Source organism: Ovis canadensis, chromosome 1, assembly GCF_042477335.2.
Source record: "Ovis canadensis isolate MfBH-ARS-UI-01 breed Bighorn chromosome 1, ARS-UI_OviCan_v2, whole genome shotgun sequence".
Classification (NCBI taxonomy): domain Eukaryota; kingdom Metazoa; phylum Chordata; class Mammalia; order Artiodactyla; family Bovidae; genus Ovis; species Ovis canadensis.
Genome location: NC_091245.1, coordinates 43,539,919 through 43,562,010, shown reverse-complemented (window position 1 = coordinate 43,562,010; position 22,092 = coordinate 43,539,919). Strand labels below are relative to the sequence as shown.

Genomic DNA, 22,092 nt, shown 5'->3' with positions numbered 1-22,092 from the left:
CAGATATTGCAAGAGCTTCCATGATAAAGAAAGAACGTATTTACATGAAGCTGTTGAGGGTAACAGGACAACAGTAAGCAGTGAAGGAGGAAACAGACAGAGCTGGACTCCATCTTAGGCCAGGCTGCGAACATTAGGCTACATGGATGGTCACCCTCCCAATGGACTCTGAACTTTGTGCCCGGCATCTATAGAAATGGCATATCAATGGAAAATCAGACCCCCGTATAAAAGGGCCTCAGGACTTGTACTTGGACTCTCCATTGCCTAAAAGAATATGCTAATTATCTCTGTAACAGAACAAAGTTGTAAATTCCATTATGTTTATCAGGATATGACCACAGTCCTATTGATAAATGTCCACTGTTTATCTAGTCTTGTGACACATGAACCATGGGCTAACTTTGATCGTATCTCTCTTTTACCTTGTCCAGACTAGTTTCTAGGAATTTGAAGAGGTGGGTTTGAGCAAGTACACTTAGGGTATATAAGGTTTTCACAAAAAATGGTCGGGGTCCTTGGCTAAGAGGAGACTCTGCCTTAGGCCCGCCGGTGTAATAAACTGCCCTCCGCTATCTGCACTGTCCTTCTGAGTGAGTTTGTTTCCCTGAACGGGTGGCTACAACAGTAGATGCTTAATAGCAGAGGGTTTTTTGTTTGTTTGTTTGATTTGTTTTTTTTTTTCCTATCACCACCCATTGGTGCAATACTTAGCAAAATACAAAGGGGTTGAGAAGAGTATGTGAAAGGTCATGTTTGTGGGGTCACCACAGAAGTCCTATGCAGAAAGAAGATTCTTGAAACAACATAGACACAATTCCTCCGCTCTACAACTTCAACCCCATACCATCTGGGGGCCCTGATGGCCCCAGTGCTCCCATGGAGGGAATGCCATCTTTCTGCCACTGTGGAAACAAGTAGGTGGGCTGAGGTGAAATGCCTCTCTCTGTACATGATTTTACTGGAAAATAGAACCACAGGAGTTGGAAGTGAAACTTTGCAAATGCTGATATCTATGCAACTGCCAAAGTAGAAAATACCCTGAGAACTCAGAACCCTGAGTTCTCAGGGTATTAAAAAGAAGAACCTTTTTAAATCTGATACTACCTCAACCAGAAAATTCATTATAAGTCATCTTTTTCCTAGGGGGGAAAGGCCTTAATCATTAGTTAGAAATGGATTTCTGTAATTTTTTTCAGTTCATGGATGTGTTTTTAATTAATTGTAAGATGAACAGATGTCTGTTTTCTTTTCCAACTTGTATGTGGTTACAGGAGCTCATTCTTTGAATTTGCTAGAGGAATATAATGGCAACCCACTCCAATACTCTTGCCTGGAAAATTCCATGGATGGAGGAGCCTGGTAGGCTGCAGTCAATGGGATCACTAGGAGTCGGACACGACTGAGAGACTTCACTTTCACTTTTTACTTTCATGCATTGGAGAAGGAAATGGCAACCCACTCCAGTGTTCTTGCCTGGAGAATCCCAGGGATGGGGGAGCCTGGTGAGCTGTCGTCTATGGGGTTGCACAGAGACGGACATGACTGAAGCGACTTAGCAGCAGCAGTAGCAGCATATTCATTTTTATGCTATCACTTCACATCCTTTATGTCCTTTTTAAGATACAATAAAATTCCACTAATCTGGGCTCAATTTATTTAGAATTTGGGTTAGATTTGCCTAAGCTTGGCTATAATTTACTCTCCGTTTCAGAACAGACAGTGGAAAAAATACCTTTTTAATATATAGGACCTTGTGTTATTATTATTCAACTTGATTGTGAAGGAAGGATACAGGAAATGTCCATTCCTAGTTATGAGAACGATCGCTCAACACATGTTTATTGAGCATTTTCTAGATGCCAGGCCTCATCCCAGGCTAAAGAAATATAGCAGTAAACAAAGCAAGCAAAAATTCTTGCCCATATTGAGTTTATGTTTCTAGTTTGAATGACTTTAAAATGAGTGACTTTACTATTGATGTATGTACACCAGCTTGAAAATTGGTCTTACTTATTAGACCACTTTTGACATTCCTTCTAGATAGTCATCTGTCTAAATTTATTGTTGCTTGAAAAGAAAGTAAATAAAGTTATTGCTTACGATAACCTGTAAATGATCATTTTTATGGCTTTACATTCATTTTCTCTTCCAAATCAGCCAGGTTTTGATTTTAGAATGAATCAAAAAAGTCTAGAGAGTCAGTCTTGAGTTTCCCCATAATGTTCTAACACTCTAACATCGTCTTTTTGTCAATTTCTAAGTATTTCCTATTTGTGAGCCTTTTCTTATAATTTGCTTTCTTATAAGTTTTATAATACTTAGTTTTGTATTACCTATACTCATTTCTCAGGAGGCTAGGGTTTAGCAAAGCTAAACAAATTTTCCAAGGTCACTCAGCTAGCAACTGTGGCAGATACTGTTAGATTACTGAACTGCATCCACCGTACTCCTATCCTGGGTTCCCATCCAGATAGAGTAGATGTGTAATTCAATTCTGGCCAATGAGATGCCAGCAGAAGTCAGTGGGAGAATTTCCTTTTCCCTTCACTACTTTCCTGCCTGAAACTCGGATGAGAAGCCTAGATGTGCAGCATCCAAGGACTAGGGTCAATGCTCTAAAGACTGCAAAGAAGAAAGATAGAAAGAGCCTGGGTCCTTGGAGTACAATTGAATTAACACACTAGCTCTGCACTACCTACCACCAATGGCTTGATATAAATAAAGCCTTGTCTGTTTGGATCATTGCACTTGGGTTTTCAGATATTTGTACCATTAAAGTCTTCTAACTGATAAGTCTGTGAACTGGAAATCAAACATTAAAGTCTAAAGCTTCTGCTCTTTCCAATGGATATTTCTGACATTTTACTCTTTAATAAACCTAGTCTTTAGACTTTTTGAGTACCAAGAACAATTTCAGTCCTCATAACTACTGTAAGTAAACCTTCACTTGACAAAGTAGACATGTCCCTCAAAAACCACCATGTATAAATAATTTAGACATTTATAATTGTCAATGCATTAATGGCTTTTAAAGAGATGTATAATAGTCTTATAAAATTGTGAGAACATTTTAATGATACTAAATGGGAAATTATGGGTGGTCAACAAGCGTTTTTTAAGAAACATATTTTTTCAAATTGTGTTATGTCTATTTCAAGTTTACCACACAGTCTCATTGCTAGGAATCTGAGAAGGCATATTAGCAAGATTTGAGAGAAGTAACCCATACTCACTACGGTGACAATGATCAACAAGATAATAGCAAATATTGACAAGAATGTGGGGAGGTTGGAATCCTAGATGGGAATGTAACTGTGTGGCTTCTTTTTTAAAATAATTTTTTAAATTAACTAATTTATTTTAATTGGAGTATAATTACTTTCCAATGTTGTAGGGGTTTTTGCTATACGTCTACATGAATCAGCCATGGGTGCACATATGTCCCCCATCCTGAACTCCCCTGATGTGACTTCTTTAGAAAACAGTATGGCAGTATAAAAATGGGCAGAAGACCTGAATAAACATTTTTCCAGAGAAGATATACAAGTAATCAACAGGCACATGAGTAAATGCTCAACATTGCTAGTCATTGTATGCATGCTCAGTTGCTAAGTCATGTCTGACTCTGTGATCTCATGAACTGTAGCCCACCAGGCTCTTCTGTCCAGTGGATTTCCCAGGCAAGAATACCAGAGTGGGTTGCCATTTCCTTCAAGGGGTCTTCCTAACCCAGGGATCGAGATTGCATCTCCTACATTGGCAGGCAGATTCTTTACCACGGAGCCACCTGGGAAGCCCAATGCTAATAATTAGAGAAATGTAATTCAAAACAATAATGAGAGGGAATGCCCTGTGGTGATTCCTTGGTTAGGAATCCACACTCTCTGCCAAGGGCCTGGGTTCGATCCCAGGACAGAGAACTAAGACCCCAAAAGCTGCATGGCAAGATCAAAAAAGCTCAACAGCTCTCCCTTCCACCAAATACCAATGATATATCACCTCACACCTGTCAGAATGGTTATTATCAAAAACTCTACAAATAACAAATGTTGGCAAGGATATGAGTAAAAGGAAACCTTAGTATACTATTGGTGGGATTGAAAATTGGTGTAGCCATTTTAGAAAACAGTATGGAGTTTCCTCAAAACACTAAAACTAACATATCATTCAGGAATTCCACTGCTGAATATATATTGAAAGAAAATGAAAACACTCATTCAAAAAGAGACATGCATCCTGATGTCCATATATATACAATGGAATATTATTCAGACATAAAAAAGAATGAAATTATGCCATTTGTAACAGTGTGGTTGGACCTAGAGAGTATTATGCTCAGTGAAATAAGTCAGACAAAGAGAAATCTCTATTTTCATTTATATGCAGAATCTAAAACAAATGTATATGACAAAAAAAGAGATAGACTCACAGATATAGAAATCAAACTAGTGGTTACTAGTGGGGAGAGGAGAGAGGGAAGGAGCAAGGTAGGAGTATGAGATTAAGATACAAACTATTATCTGTAACATAAATAGACATCAAAATATATTGTATAGCCTAGGGAAATATAGCAATTATTTTGTAATGACTTTAAATGGAGTATGACCTAGAAAAATATTGAATCATTATGTGGTACACCTGAAACTAACAAAATATTATAAATCAGTTATACTTCAATTAAAAAAAAAAAACATTGTGGCAGTTCCTCAAAAGTTTAAACTGACTTAGCATATGACCTCACCTTTGTGGATCACAGCCTTGTTGTGGCGAAGGGGCTTGCATAACTCATTGAAGCAATGAGCCATGCAACGGAGGGCCATGTAAGACAGACAGGTCATAGTGAAGAGTTCTGACAAAACCTGGCCCACTGGAGTAGGGAATAGCAAACCACTCCAGTGTTCTTGCCTTGAGAACATATGAACAGTAAGATAAGGCAAAAAGATATGGTATAGGAAGATGAGCCTGCCAGGTCAGTAGGTGCCCAATATGCTACTGAGGAAGGGCAGAAAAGTAGCTCCAGAAAGAATGAAGAGATTGGACCAAAGCGGAAACCATGCTCAGTTGTGCACGTGTCTGGTGGTGAAAGTGAAATCCGATGCTGTAAAAAACGATATTGCATAAGAGCTGAAATTTTAGATCCATGAATCAAGGTAAATTGGATGTGGTCGAGCAGGAGATGGCAAGAGTGAACACTGACATTTTAGGAATCAGTGAACTAAAATCAACAGGAATGGCAAATTTAATTCAGCGGACAATTATATCTACTACTGTGAGTAAGAACACCTTAGGAGAAATGGAGTAGCCCTCATAGTCAACAAAAGAGTTCAAAATGCAGTATTTGGATGCAGTCTCAAAAACAACAGAATGATCTCAGTTCGTTTGCAAGGCAAACCATCCAACATCACAGTAATCCAAGTCTATGCCCCAAGCACTAATACCAAAGAAGCTGAAATTGAATGGTTATATGAAGGCCTACAAGACCTTCTGGAACTAACACCAAAAAAAGATGTCCTTTTCATCATAGGGGCCCGCAATGCAAAAGTAACAAGTCAAAAGATACCTGAAGTAATAGACAAGTTTGGCCTTGGAGTACAAAATGAAGCAGGGAAAAGCCTAGCAGAGTTTTGCCAAGAGAACACACTGGTCATAGCAAACACTCTCTTCCAACAACACAAGAGATAACTCTACACATGGACATCACCTAACGGTCAATACTGGAATCAGACTAATTATATTATTTATAGCTGAAGATGGAGAAACTCTATACAGTCTGTAAAAACAAGACCAGGAGCTGACTGTCATATCATCAGGCTCATATCATCAGTTCCTTATGGCAAAATTCAGGCTTAAATTGAAGAAAGTAGGGAAAACCCCTAGACCATTCAAATATGACCTAAATCAAATCCCTTATGGTTATACAGCAGAGGTGATAAATAGAGTCAAGGGATTAGATATGGTAGACAGAGTGCCTGAAGAACTATGGATAGAGGTTTGTGACATTGTACACAAGTTCAGTTCAGTCACTCAGTCGTGTCCGACTCTTTGTGACCTCATGAATCACAGCACGCCAGGCCTCCCTGTCCATCACCAACTCCCAGAGTTTATTACTTTCATTCAATTATTGATTTCAGTTTTAAAGCTGAAAGTCCTGTGTCCTGATAGCTCCCAAGCCAGGGAAAATGGTTGGTATATATAGACACCAAATTTAAGATTTGGGGTTCATTATTAACACTATCTTCCATGAATTTAGTGCTAACTCTGGATCTGGTATTACTTTGCTGACAAAGTCAAAGGTATGGTTTTTCCATATGTGGATGGAATATGGATATGAGAGTTGGACTATAAAGAAAGCTGAATGCCAAAGAATTGACGCTTTTGAACTGTGGTGTTGGAGAAGACTCTCGAGAGTCTCTTGTACTGCAAGGAGATCCAACCAGTCCATCCTAAAGGAAATCAGTCTTGAATACTCATTGGAAGGACTGATGCTGAAGCAGAAACTCAAATACTTTGGCAACCTGATGCAAAGAACTGACTCACTGGAAAAGACCCTGATGCTGGGAAATATTGAAGGCAGGAGGAGAAGGGGAAGACAGAGGATGAGATGGTTGGATGGCATCACCAACTCAATAGACATGAGTGTGAGCAAGTTCTGGCAGTTGGTGATGGACAGGGAAGCCTGGCATGCTGCAGTACATGGGGTCGCAGAGTCAGACACGACTGAGCGACTGAACTGTACTGATGGACCTGGCATGGTGATTCACACTTTAAAAGTAAAATTCCACTTAAACAGAATTAACCTATCCATTAGGTTCTATTTTCAAGCCTATTTTAAAGATAAAGAAATGACAATATGGAGAGTTTAAGTGCCTAAATCCTAGAAGGAGGAGAGAGCTGAGATTCAAGCAAAGATCCTTTTAAAACTGTGCTGTATCACATTAGGTCCTTGCCCAGTCACCTCCAATGAGTAAAAACAGCATAAAGATTATGGAACATATTACCTCACACGGTGAAAATATCAATGGCCTGAAAAGTGTTTTGGTGGATTCCTTGATCAATATTAGGGAGTTGGGGATAGTAAAGATACATTTAACATTTGAGGCAGATTTCTTGGATCCCTGCTGGAGGCACAGCACTGGCTGAACTGGAGTGGAACTGCTCAGGACAGACTGTTGAGGAGGGAACCTACCTCTTCACGTACACCACATACTTTGTGTCTATGTAGGTGGGCCTCCCAGGGTTCCAGGTACAAGTCATGTTGCCTGAATATTCATAAATGACACAGGTTACTTTGTCAGGTACATCTGGTGGATCTGCAACAAAATATATCACTTAGGAGCCACCACAGAAACATCAAGGTTTTTTATAGTTAGTTGATAATCATTCCATATTATTCGGAAAACCAGGTCAATCAGCATTTGCCCCATTCCACCCCTTCCAGCTCACATTCCAGCCCATTTTGCCGTGAAATGTTGCTGCTTTCCTTCACATACTTTGCTATATTCCCTCTTTGGGGATACTAAGGTGATCAAGTTCCTCCCATCCAAAAGAATTCCGCCCCAAATTCTCTTCCCTCAGCTGTCAGTATATCTTTCTCCTTTTCACAATAGCTTTTTTCTTTTTTAAAGTCCATTATGAGTGACTGAACAGACCTTAACTGAACTGATACTGATCTTTTTCCTCAGTTCCCATATACTTTTGAACCCCAAACAATCAAGATTCAGACCCACAATTCCACCAAAACCACTGTTGTTAAGGTCATCAGTGACTTTCTAATCCACAAATCCCATGATTTCTTTATGGTCATCATTGAGCTTGAATCTGCAGAACTTGCTATTTTGGTCTTTCCCACCTTGAAATCCAACCAGTCCATTCTAAAGGAGATCAGTCATGGGTGTTCGTTGGAAGGACTGATGCTAAAGCTGAAACTCCAATACTTTGGCCACCTCATGTGAAGAGTTGACTCATCGGAAAAGACTCTGATGCTGGGAGGGATTGGGGGCAGGAGGAGAAGGGGATGGCAGAGGATAAGATGGCTGGATGGCATCACCAACTTGATGAATATGAGTTTGAGTGAACTCCAGGATTTGGTAATGGACAGGGAGGCCTGGCATGCTGCAATTCATGGGGTCGCAAAGAGTCGGACACGACTGAGCGGCTGAACTGAACTGAACTGAACCTTGAAATCTCTCTGCCTTTTGGCTGTTGTGAATGTGCTCTCCATGTTTATCCTCAACTCTAGCATTCCAGTGTAAGGGGAGCAGGTTTGATCCTGGGTCAGGGAACTAAGATCCCACATGCCTCAGGGTGAGGCCAAAAAGAAAAAAAAGTTTGATAGTCATACATACATACTCAGCCTTTAAAAGAAAGGAAATTCTGACCCATGCTACAACATAGATGAACCTCGAAGACATTATGCTAAATAAAATAAGCCAGCTACAAAAGGACAAACACTATATGACTCTATTTATAGGCGATGTCTAGAACAGTTGAACTCACAGAGACTGAAAGTAGAATGGTGGTGGCCAAGGGTTGAGGAGTTGGGAGAAATGAAGGGTTGTTGTATTGGGTACAGAGTTTCGGTTTTGCAAGATGAAAAAAGTACTGGAAATGGATGGTGGTGATGGTTGCACAATGAGGTCAGTGTGTATATACATCACTGGCATTCATAGAACTGTACACTTAAGAATCTTTTAGAAAGTACATTTCACTACAGGAAAGAAAGATTAAAATTTTTTAGGCATTCACAGAATTCTATTTCTAGTTTCTTTTTCTCTCTTCTCCCATGCCTTCAACTCTTTCTCTGAATGGCCAAATTTTGGAGAATATTGTTAATTTTTGACTGCCACCATCCTTCCTTTTAAGAACTGACATCTTCCTCATTCCTAACCTCATCCCCACTCCAACCCTGTGCCAAGGGGTGTGCCTTGACACACAGAACTGTGCCCTTGACCTAGTCTGCCTGATCGAGTATTTCCATTGGGAATGAACCCATGACCCAAGATGAACCAATCAGAATTATTCAAGGAACTTTTTCTGGGGCTACTGTAGAAGATGTGCTTTCTCCCTGCCTTAATTTACTGTCTCTGAGTGTCATGTAAGCTATAGGCTGTTGATGGCCATCTTGCTGTCATAGTGAAACAGTCTATTTAACAATGAAGCCAGCACAGGGGAAAACAAAACCCAAGAGATGAGAAAAGATGAGAGAGTTCTGTTGGAGCCCTTGGAGCCTCTAAAGCCTATGAAACCCCAACAAATATAGAACAGCATCTGGAATTTTCAGATACATCATCCAGTAATAAATTACCAAGAATCAAGATCAAAAAAGAAGTATGGAAATACTAAGCATTTGCCATATGCTCACTTTTTAGGGGTGGCTCTCTCAGCTTGTGCCTACTTGTGCAATACTGCCTGGGAAACTGATTACTCAAAAAATGATATGAAAAATGAAAGGATGAAACTAATACAACATTGTTAATCAGCTATAAAATAAAAATTAAACAAACCAAAAAATAAACCAATAATTCTGTCCCATTAAGGAAAGAAGAAAAATGAAAGTATGGGGCCTCAGAACAAATAAAAATACAGACATTTATGCACCTGAAATTATACCCAAAGATTTAGCTTAAACATAGATATATTCCTGTACTTCATCTATAAATCATCTACCAAGAATAATACTTATAAAATAAGAAATACACATATGGAAAAAATTTATCTTCATTACAAACTGAACCAATAATAGATGTCATTTAAAACTATCAAACTGGCAAGGTTTTTGAAAAATGGTCATCCATAGTGTTGAAATAGACTCAAGGAAATCCTCTAACACACTGCTGGTGGAAATGCAAATTGGAACAACCTTTATCATAATCTGTAAAGCAGGGGTAATATCTTGCAACCAAGCAATTTTACATCTAGGAAAATTTTAGCATCCTTACTAAAATGTTCATAGATACACAAAAATACTTGGCTAAATTTTAGCATCCTTACTAAAATGTTCATAGATACACAAAAATATTTGGCTAAAAGGGTTTGCCTCTTAAAGTGTTGTTCATAATAATGGAAGAATTGGAAACCAGCTTAATTTCCCAAAATATATTCCTGAAATACAACCAAAAACAAAGTTATTGAAGACAATATAAATATCTGGCCTTGGAAGCAACTCAAAATATGTTTAATTAAATAAGTAAGAGCCATATGATAAAATGAAAAAATAAGTTACAAAATAGTATAGTATAGTGGTCTCATTTGAGAGACAGAAAGATAAAGGGGTAGCAAGAGAGAGAGAGACAGAGAAACAGAGAAAAGAGGCAGAGACACACACACAGAGAAAGAGACTGAAACGAGAAAGACATATTCCAAATTACTAAAGATGGAGTCTGCTAGTAGTATGATTATAAGATTACAGAAATGATGGGTATTTCTTTTTTGTTGGTCCAAAATGTTAAATAAAAACATTCTACATGAATGCAATTTGATTTAATGATTTAAAAACGTATTTTCAGACAGTAAGAACATACTAAAGTGCTTTAAAACATTTTATGAGTTGTACCATCAAGCTGCAGTGGGGGAGAAATTGGACTCCAAGTAAGATAAATCTTTAAGTTTTACTTGAGCCTTAAAGGAGGTAGGTGTAGAAACATAAATTTAAATCATTTTGGATACTGACTGACTTGGGGTCCTTCAGTGATTTGTGCTAAAGTTATTTTTTCCCTCTAGTTTCAGAGTATCTTTGATTTGGCCATCATAAAAGACAACTGTCAGTCTTTGGGGCTATGTTATTCCTGCATTTTCTTTGAAGTGACTACTCAGGGTTATGTCTGGTAGCTAATTAACTTTGTAAAAGAGCAAATAGATGAAACACTTCTGTGCAAATAAACATGCTATTTGTTAATATGAAGCTATGTAAAGATGGGAATGTGAATATAGATATAAAATAAGACCAAATTGTTTTTAGATTCCATTGTGTGTGCTTAGTCGCTTAGTCATGTTGGACTCTTTGCAACCCAATTGGACTGTAGCCCTCCAGGCTCCTCTGTCTGTGGGATTCCTGGGCAAGAATACTGGAATGGGTTGTCATTTCCTTCTCCAGGTATCTTCCCAATCCAGGGATTGAACCCTCATCTCCTGTATCTCTTGCATTACAAGCAGATTCTTTACCTGCTGGGTTATTAAATGTCCATGGGTAAAAACCTGCTGTACAGCCAGATACGAGAGAATACTCTGCTCTCTCCTGCCCATCACATATCTCCCCTCCTACTGGGTCCCTTACTATTCACAAGCCATGTTTCTTATTAATTCAAAGTTTAGCCAAAGATCGTTTTCAACTGAGGGCTTCTTGACAGCAGAGTCTGTGATCCCCTCTTCTCTGAATTGCTATTGTTTAACACATTTTTGGTGCATACTAACCACTAAGTAAAGTGTATTTCATGGCTTGATTGGTTTGATTAATAAAATGATAATGAGAATTTAAAATGAAAAGAAAGACAATACTTCTGGCAAAGATCTCTTCATAATTCCTTACCCAAAGAGTGCACAGACTGGCCTATTGTGTCACTAATAAGACTGAGTAGCAATGTTAAAGACAACTTTTCAGGGCCTTTTATTGGATAATAAGTCTACTTTCATCAGATGATAAGTAGAGATCAAAGATGATTAAAATTCAAGTTCGATATATTTAAACTTTTTAATGATTCAGTGGAAATATGACTGTTTCATGAATAGTTTAATTTGGTATTTTTAAAGGAATAGAGAAATCTTAAAGTGTTTTATTCCAGGACTGGTGTGACTCTGATAGAAGACTTTTCATGATGTGTGTACACTTACAGATAGCAATCTAAGAAGTCTAAGATTATGGCTAAAAATGAAACTGTGATAATAGTTTGTGTTTCACAAATTACACATCAAAGTATGGAACTTTTAATGTTTGGATATCTTTTTAGGAAAAGCAACGACTCCTTTATCTTCTCTTTCTTTTGTATGATTTGTCTCCAGTCTAAAAAAATGCACATAATCATTTTGTTCAGAACAGTGATGATAAGTTGACACGGTAAAGCTCACAGGAAGAGTATCCTGTAATCAAAGTGATCCAGTGAAAGCAGTGTGATTTCTAGAATACCACAAAAACCCTCAAAAACCTCTACTTGACCTACTTCAATAGGAAGTTTTGTTTACTAAGAATGTAGAGCCCAAGAACACGGGGGTTCTTGAACCCAGGGCTTTGAGTAAATTCTTACATGGCAGTTACACTTTCACACTCATAACCAGAGATCTATGTAAAAAGTTCCCAAATCACAGAGTAAACAAGTGGAAAGGGTAATGTTCTTTCTAAGCAGCTGTCAGCAGAAAATGTAAGTGCTTCTAATGTGTTGTCCTAGAAGGGAGGAGAAGGCCATTTCCTGGCCCTGAAAGAGCCTGGTGGTTGTGTTTGGGGGCAGAAGGCCTCAGCCAACCCTGGAGAGTGGTTGGGCATCACTGGTCACTCAAACTGCAACACAGGGAAGGAGGCCACACTTCCGCCTCCTTTCTTACTCGGGCTTAAAATTAAAACTAACCTTTCCCCACAACCATGACAGTTGCTCATTTGTTCTCCAGTGAAATATTCTCTCAACAACCCACCCCCCAACCATCAAGGATAAGTAGGAATGTAACTAAGCAAGAGGGTTACTCTTGTTTCCTGAGGATGCGGACAAGCTAAGAAGTCCTCAGACATCAGATAAGATGTCTACTTGTGGTTTCAGTTTCCACAATTTAGGGCAAGTTTAGCATGTTATTATTATTTTAAGGCCTAAATTTTTTCTTTAACTCCAAAACCTATTAATTTCCTTCCTCAGTTCACCTCTGCTACTTCCTACAGCTCTTCTTTGTTGAAGCAAGGAGGTCAAGTGCCCAGCAGGACAATGGCCTTACTTTAGAGAAAAAAGCCTCGTTCTTCTCAGACACTCCCTTTAGGGACAGGTAGAGGTGGCCAGGTGGACTTGGTCTGTCTAGGTGAGGACTGGAGATGAGGAAGAACTCAGATTGGATTCTTGAAAGTATGGAGAAAGGGAACATAGCAAAGATCCAAAGCCCTTTATCTTTCACTGAAAATGGGCCCAGATGCTGGGAATGAAACTCTAGATTAAACCAGTACTGAAGTTACTGATTTTTCTTTTGTAATAGTAGAACCAAGAATTAAGTGTATAATTATACAGGCCAGCCCATATTACTATAGAAACTTAAACACTTTCAGGATACTATGAACACACATTGAAGTTAGCAAATGTTTTTAAAATTAACAATTCATTTTTTCCTTAATAATTGTAGCAACAAACCCAGTGATTCACAATTGGGGCAGTGACATTAGGAGCAGGGAATTGTATCAAAATCACCCCATGTTTTATCAAAAGGTTCCATTTAAAAGGGCTCAGGCACATTAATATTATAGTTTAAAGTATATAATACACTTTTAAATAAGTTATTGAAGTTAGATGTTTACCATGACCAATATGATTAGCCTCATTTTACAGGCATGGAATTGAGGCAGACTGGTTAAACAACTTTCCTGAAGTCACACAGCTGGTAAGAAATGTAGCAGAAATACAAAGCTAGTATTGCAACTGTTTTTTCCTTCCAAAATCTTAGCCTCAAAATTTCTCAATGGACTCTCAAGGTTGATATTAGTTTGGAAAACAATGTGAAGTGAAAAATAGTTGAACATAAAAGTACTGAAAATCTGAGGGTGCTGCCTTCGCATACCTAAAAACCTGTGTTCAGCCAGGCTAGTGTTAAAAAATTGTATTTTGAATATGTTGGCAACATTGAAAAGTTTGTAGAGTTCACATTGAAAATTTATACTTCCATCTTCTTTGGAAGAACCAAAAGATCTAAGAATACTGAATCCTCAGAGATGCTGAAGCTGGACACTGTGCTCAGTAAACTATCTATGTGTTTTCCTCTCTGCACAGATCCCACCAGCTTCTTAATGCAACATTTCACCAACCTGGCTCCTGGAGACATTCAAATTTGCAATACCTACATTAAACTAAGAGAAGAAGTGAAGTATATTAATTTGCCTCCGTTTTTAGACAGTATTGGTAGTTACCAGTTAATTGTTAGGCTAACTTTCACTTGGCTTTTGAATGTACGCCAACACTTACATCCAGAAGAAATGTCTTTTCCACAAATCAGTGTCTCTGGAAAATATCTGGAACATTCAGCAGTACAGTACACAAAGGCTTGTGGCTCCACAAAGTTGTTATACCAAAGGCGAGCTGTTGTTTTATTGATTCTTGTGATATGAAATCTTTCTTTGATGCCATTTTTATAAAAATAAAGTTTCCTTGGTTGGCAGTTCCTAATTGCTGCTTGGCAATATATAGAGATATTCATACCCATCTTAAAAATTGTGGCAGGTTCTACCCAGATGTGTCCAGAGCAGTTTATATTTGTAATCCCTGGAAAACAAATAGATAAAATAATTAATTCCATGTAAAACATTAAAACCAGATACTCAGAAGAATATGCTTTGCATTTAAAATTGTTTTTGACTAATGGAATAGTTGGACTGTGAAGAAGGCTGAGCACCGAAGAATTGAGGCTTTTAAACTGTGGTGTTGGAGAAGACTCTTGAGAGTCCCTTGGACTGCAAGGAGATCCAACCACTCCATTCTAAAGGAGATCAACCCTGGGATTTCTTTGGAAGGAATGATGCTAAAGCTGAAACTCCAGTACTTTGGCCACCTCATGTGAAGAGTTGACTCATTGGAAAAGACTTTGATGCTGGGAGGGATTGGGGGCAGGAGAAGAAGGGGATGACCGAGGATGAGATGGCTGGATGGCATCACTGACTCGATGGACACAATTCTGAGTGAACTCCAGGAGTTGGTGATGGACAGGGAGGCCTGGCATGCTGCGATTAACGGGGTCGCAAAGAGTCGGACACGACTGAGCGACTGAACTGAACTGAACTGAACTGAATGGATTAATTAGTCAAATATTCCATTCAAAATAATCCAGTCAAAAATAATTAGATTGCAGCCATGAAATTAAAGATGCTTACTCCTGGGAAGAAAAGTTATGACCAACCTAGACAGCATATTAAAAAGCAGAAACATTACTTTGCCAACAAAGGTCCATCTAGTCAAGGCTATGGTTTTTCCAGGGGTCATATATGGATGTGAGAGTTGGACTATAAAGAAAGCTGAGTGCTGAAGAATTGATTCTTTTGAACTGTGGTGTTGGAGAAGACTTTTGAGAGTCCCTTGGACTGCAGGGAGATCCAACCAGTCCATCTTAAAGGAGATCAGTCCTGGGTGCTCACTGGAAGGACTGATGTTGAAGCTGAAACTCCAATACTTTGGCCACCTGATACAAAGTGCTGACTCATTTGCAAAGACCCTGATGCTGGGAAAGATTGAGGGCAGGAGGAGAAGGGGATGACAGAGGATGAGATGGTTGGATGGCATCACCGACTCAATGGACATGGGTTTGGGTGGACCCCGGGAGTTGGTGATGGACAGGGAGGCTTGGTGTGCTGTGGTTCATGGGGTCGCAAAGAGTTGGACATGACTGAGCGACTGAACTGAACTGAATGGAATAATTTCCATTGGAAAAGAGTTTTAGGACTCGGTGTATCCTTTAATTGCTTAGCTTATCAGTGTTTTTTTTTTTTTTTTTACCATTAGGACTCAGTGTATCATTTAGTTGCTTAGCTAATCAGTGTGTTTTTACTATGTTCTGTTGATGTTCGACAGCATTACACAAGCCTAGAATGAGCTTTCAGCTTTTCAGCTTCTCTAGCAGTCTAAAGCGCAAATATAATTAGCTCTTCTATTTTAAAGGTGAGGAATGAAGCATTTTGAGGCTACCTTATGTTTCAAAGGTAACATTAGAAACAACAATTGGTAGTGAAGAATCCAAACCGCATTCTTCAGCTACTGTCTTTCCTTCTTTTATAGATAAGGGCTACTTTTATTAGAAAATTATGAGCTCAATGAGTGAAATCATACTTGTACTAGTTGCAAAAATTTATTGCTTGACCACCACTTAAAATTCATCATTAATTTAAAAATATGAGGAAATGTTCAGAATATATTTTTAAGTTGAAAAGCAAGTTGCAAAACAAAATATTTAATATAGGCTCGATATTAAGAATAAATAGATGAATGAATTAAAGATACACTAAGATATCAATGATAATCTCTGATTATCAAATTATCAATGATAATTTTTATTTTTAATTGAATATTTCTGTGTTTTAAAAATTATATAATAATGTATTATTTTTATAGCCAAAAGACAATAAAGGCATTTTCATAAACTCAAATGACAATGTAATGCAATATCAATTAAGTTAAATTCACATCAAGGAAAATTCATTGTAGGCTTTTTCTAAATATTCTAAATTCTAAGCATTAGAATATCTTAAAACCTTATCAAAGTAATAATTAAAGGCCAGTATTTAATTGTAAAAGTCCTTATCTTTAGAATTCAAAGCTTAAAAATTAACTTTTATAATATAAATATAATTGAATATGTCCATTTATGTAGCATTCACATATAAATTATAAATATTTAAATGTTGAAGTAGTGATAAAAATAATTCCATTATTATCAATAGGAATTTGAAGCCAAAGACATGAAAAGAAGTTTTAAGAAAGCATCTGACTGCTTTGCTGTGCTGAGTCACTGTCCACCTCTTTGTGACCCCATGGGCTGTAGTCTGCCAGGCTCCTCTGTCCATATCTCCAGGCAAGAATACTGGAGTAGTTTGCCTTGCCCTCCTCTGGGGGATCTTCCCAACCCAGGGATCAAACCCACATCTCTTATGTATCCTGCATTGGCAGGCGTTCTTTACCACTAGCGCCACCTGGGAAACCCCTACTGTTTTAAAGAAGTTCAACAATTCAAGTTCAGAGAAACTGTTTCTTCAGCACCTTAAAAAATATGTGAATACGATCATGAAACGTGAGTAGTGTTTAAGAATACACAGAAAATATTAAAAGTGTCCGAAGACTTCAAATTTGGATAAATGTTGTTTTGGTTTTAAAAAATAGAATGGAAAAAAAAAACCCAGAAACACCGGACTGCTGAGCTTCACTGAGCTTCACTGCTGGGAATGAATTAGTAAGTCGATGATTTTTCACTATATAGCAAAAGAAATCAGTAATCGGCAGGAATCAACTTGTAAGAATAAGTCAGACAAAAGTATGTTAATTTCTCTTTTTAATATGTTAAAATAAGTCATACAAAATATGTTAATTTGGAGGGTGTTGGCCAGAAAAATGCTAAACATAGTGTTTTTTTTTTATTTCAGCAAAGCTATTTAAAAGGGGGTAAAATATCATTCTAGTAGAAAATCTGGAAAAGATAGTAAAAATATTACAGCAGATTGAATAATTTCTAATGAACATCTGGAAAGTCTCTAGTGCCATGTCATATGGACTTGTCTTATTTCTCTATACTTCATATTAATCACTCAGATGTATAAACGGGCTTCCCTGGTGGCTCAGATGGTAAAGAATCTGCCTGCAATGCAGGAGACCTGAGTTTGAACCCTGGATTGGGAAGATCCCCTTGAGAAGGGAATGACTACTCACTCCAGTATTCTTGCCTGGAGAATTCCATGTATAAACAGAAGTCTGGCTTATCATTTGCATATTTCCAGAAGCTGGAAAAAGTAAATGATAAATGATGTCTTATTTCTACGAAACCTTCTTGGATACTGTTGGTCTGACTCTGGAAGTGTCTGATATCTGCTGGAGGGATTCTAGTTCTCATGGTGGGACTACTATATGTCTAATATAAGTTTGTCCCAACCTGCAGAAGATAGTTTTGCTTTTGTCACTATTCTGAGTAAGTTGCATGATGTGCAAAGCTTCCTTCAAGATCTAAAACCCTGCCTTGATGTCGCTTGTGTGTGCGTGCATGCTCAGTCACTCGGTCGTGTACAACTCTTTGCAACCCTATGGACTGTAGCCTGCCAGGTTGTCATGGCCTCCTCCAGGGAATCTTCCCTACCCAGGGATTGAACCAGCATCTCCTGCATCTCCTCCATTGACAGGCGAATTCTTTCACCACTGAGCCACATGGGAAGACCTTGGTGTTGCTTATCTCTTAGTAAATGAGTCCCTCTCGCCTGTCCAGGATGCTATGCCCCCAGAAGAAACTCTCAAGAGCCAATGGCTGTCCTGCCTGAACTTCTGATGATCTCCCACCTCCCACTCTTAAAAGCTGTGTATGCCTTTGTCATAATGCCAGCTGTTTGTGTGAATTACAAAATAATAATAATAATAGCACATAATACTACTGCACAAAGTTGTTGTGAGGAAGACAAGGCTTAGCACAGCACCTAACACAGAGTAATCATCAATAAGTTGTTTGTGGAATTGAATAAAATTCAAATGTTTGATGAGTTATATAAGTTAAAAATGTTCAAAGACAGATTATGCCAAACCAAAATAATAAACTCCTTTGTGGAAATGTTGATATGAGAATTAGACCGCTTCATGGAAATTTTGATATAAGAATTAGACCCCTGTCAAGATGCTTGATAAAGGAATCCTGCATTAGGAGGGAGGTTGGCTCACATTTCATTCCACATAATTTCATGTGCATATAATTTTTCCCAATATAATAATTTTTATCCTTCAGATATTCAAGCATAATGTCATGAACCTAATAAACACTCAGTATTTTATTTGAATAAAAAATAACAATAGGTACTCAAAATACTATACCTCCATGACACCAACTGAAGAATATGTAGAGAGCTATTACCACATCCCAATGAATTGTGACCTGGTTCATGCCTGAAAGCAGAAAAAATTCTTTGTCGCTCTCTAAAAAAATATGAAAAATGTTTAAACTGTAATATTTTAATAAAATACTAAAAGGCATAACATTTTTTCTAGCAGTTGTTTTTCATGAGAGACTTTAATTAGGAAGAAAGGAATGAAGGAAGAAAGGATGGGAAGGGAGAAGGAAACAGGGCAAAGAGTCGTCACTGGGGTGTGAGGAGGTATAATAAGGTGGAGGAGTAAAGCAAAAGAATGGGATCTTATACTCTTCAAAAATCAGTGTGAATTACCTTCATAGGACATTTTGACCCTTGATGAAATATAATTCCTCCTGATCTTGTCTCTCTCATCAGAAATCTCTTTCTGCTCTAACTCATGATCCTCAATCCTTCTCCTGACCAGGTTCACGTATCTATCAAGCTCCAGAAATACTAGTCTTTCAGGAAAACCCAAAAAGGTCAGAACTTCCAGAAAAGAAAAGCACTCAAAATGAAGAAAGAGGAAGTGAGACAAAACCTTATATGTTATCACCAGTTAGATTTATAGAAATCCCCTTTATCTGCAGAAAGTTCAAAAGAAGCACATTATAGAAATTCCAAACAATATTGCCATTAATTTACATCTGGAGTAACATTATTCAGTTAAACAGTTACATGCATTATTAAATAATTAAGTTATTCAATATCAGCATTATTCAGTTATTTTTATCTGTTCAATTAAACCTGAGCCTTTCATATAAAAAACAAAAACTCATAACTCATCAAATGGCACACAATATTTCATTTTTAAAAACTGAGGTCCCCAATGACTTATGAATATAAAGATCCCTTTCATGATTTGTTAACAATAGTAGATCTTCTCTTTGCAAACAATAGGCAAAAGAAATCCTGAAATATTCCTAGTTAGGAGTTAACTACTCACCTAATAGAATATACACAATAATACCATTTAAAGTGATATGATGTTAGATAATATTACAGATTCACCTTCTATCATAACTCTGTATGAAATATCATAAAACTCATAAGAGAAGACAACTTGGCCCATGGATTTCCAAAAGGAAATATAGCTGTTTTTGAGTATTCAGAGATCATTATCTCTTTACCTTACGACCTGTTTGAAGCACATAATTCCCCCTCAGAGCCAGGCTGCTGCCCTCGTATCGGCCTCACGTCTTCCTTCCTCACTGCTGCCTGTCAATGATCACTTCAGGTTTTCAGTGGTGAGGCAAATGGAAATATCTACAAAGCTCCGACCTACATTTCAGATTCTTGAAGAGGAACTCAAAACTGTCCAACTCAAAATGACTGGTTCTTATGTCATTAATTGGGAAAACCCAGATTACTGAAAGTGAACTGCTTTGTCAGTACTTTTTTTTTTTTCCTCACCTTAATGTGAAATAATCTCATCCAAGAAATAGAACACATATTTATGTTTAATCTATCAAAATCTTTGACACCAAAGATACAATGCTTAGTTTTAATTTGCAACCAACATTGATATCCATTATAAATCCATTTCTGAAGAAAAGAAAGTTTAAAAGCTACTATTGACCATTCATTTATTTAACAAGCATTTTTGAGCATCTCATATGTGCCAGGTATTGTTTGGGGCATTAAAGATATAAAGGTGATTAACTACAGAACAGCTGCTTTATATATTGCATTGTTTATAATGATAAAATTATAGATCAGTGGCTTTAAACTATTTATTCATGGTTTAACAGGATCCTAAAGTGAAAGTCCTTCAGTCATGTCCGACTGTTTGCAACCTCATGGACTATACAGTCCGTGGAATTCTCCAGGCCAGAATACTGGAGTGGGTAGGCTTTCCCTTCTCCAGGAGATCTTCCCAACCTGGGGATCGAACCCAGGTCTCCCACGCTGCAGGCAGATTCTATACCAGCTGAGCCACCAGGAAAGCCCTAACAGGATCCTAAGACCAAATTTTAAAAAAAGTATCAATTATGTGGTTGGTTTCTAGGAAGCATCACCAGGAGACCTTGTGGCACACCTTTTCTTCTCACCTCCTTATTTGTTCTACATGAGTATCTTTTCACTCTTCGTTCAGCTTTCTATTATAAATGACAGTTAATTTACTCATTTCCTCCACAGTGAATTTCTTGAAGTCAGAAACTCCATATTGTCTTTTTAGTTTTTGTATCTTTAGTCCGTAGCACATTAGAATATTCTGGGGGAATATTTAAACATCCCTATGCTCAAAATTATTGTACCCAATGAAATCAGAATTTCTGTAAGCGGAAGCTGAGCATCAATATTTTTTAAAAGCCTCTCCTGGTGATTATAACGAGCAGTCAGAGCTGGGGACCACCAGAATACACGAATAAGAGTGTCTTTGACTGTCAACTGGGTTTTAATGACTAGTAACAATTTTCTAAACTATGAAGAAGGGTATGGGAAAACATTTCACATACCAAGAACAATGATTTGGGACTGGCAAGTTGTTTCTGTAGGCTGAAGGATTTGAGCTGGAAAAATGAGATCAGTGGCAGAATATAATGGGCTTTGTATTCCTGTCCGTCCTCCATGCACTCAGGTCCACATCACCACCTAACTGTTGCTGGTCAGGCTGTTGTTCAGTTGGTCGGTTGTGTCCAAATCTTTGCGACCTCATGGACTGCAGCATGCCAGGCCTTCCTGTCCTTCACTATCTCCAGGAGTTTTGCTCAAACTTATGTCCATTGAATTGATGATGCCATCCAACCACTTCATCCTCTGTCACCCCTTTCTCCTCCTGCCCTCAATCTTTCCCAGCATCAGGGTCTTTTCCAATGAGTTGACTGTTTGCATCAGGTGGCCAAAATATTGGAGCTTCAACTTCAACGTCAGTCCTTCCAATGAACATTCAGTGTTGATTTCCTTTAGGGCTGACTAGTTTGATCTCCTTGCCCTCCAGGGGATGCTCAAGAATCTTCTCCTGCACCACAGTTCAAAAGCATCCATTCTTCAGTGCTCAGCCTTCTTTATGATCCAACTCTCACATCCATACTTGACTGCTGGAAAAAACATAGCTTTGACTCTATGGACCTTTGTTGGCAAAGTAATGTCTCTGCTTTTTAATATGCTGTCTAGGTTTGTCATAGCTTTCTTCCAAGAAGCAAGCGTCTTTTAATTTCATGGCTGCAGTCACCGTCCACAGTGATTTTGGAGCCCAAGAAAATAAAGTCTGACACTGTTCTCATTATTGCCCCATCTATTTGTCATGCTCGTCAGGCTACACAGCTGAAAGAAACCAAACAACAACAACAACAAAACCCCAACTTCCTTTATCTGAAAGTGTCAGAGATAAC

The 22,092-nt window shown here is 38.1% G+C and overlaps 1 protein-coding gene across 2 annotated transcripts in view; it reads right to left on the bottom strand.

Annotated features, from left to right (window-relative positions):
• The window catches only part of IL23R (interleukin 23 receptor), a 64,044-nt gene extending 44,052 nt beyond the window's left edge, over window positions 1-19,992 (bottom strand). The window contains exons 1-4 of one of the 2 annotated variants that reach the window (XM_069594298.1): window positions 19,888-19,992; window positions 18,723-18,794; window positions 14,142-14,438; window positions 7,190-7,313 (exon numbers count right to left, since the gene is read on the bottom strand). In XM_069594298.1, the coding sequence (XP_069450399.1) occupies window positions 7,190-7,313; window positions 14,142-14,438; window positions 18,723-18,792 (491 nt within the window). In that variant the 5' untranslated portion in view covers window positions 18,793-18,794; window positions 19,888-19,992. The remainder of the gene's footprint in view (window positions 1-7,189; window positions 7,314-14,141; window positions 14,439-18,722; window positions 18,795-19,887) is intronic. The other variant, XM_069594307.1, reaches the window with a different exon arrangement.
• Window positions 19,993-22,092: the final 2,100 nt, after the last annotated feature.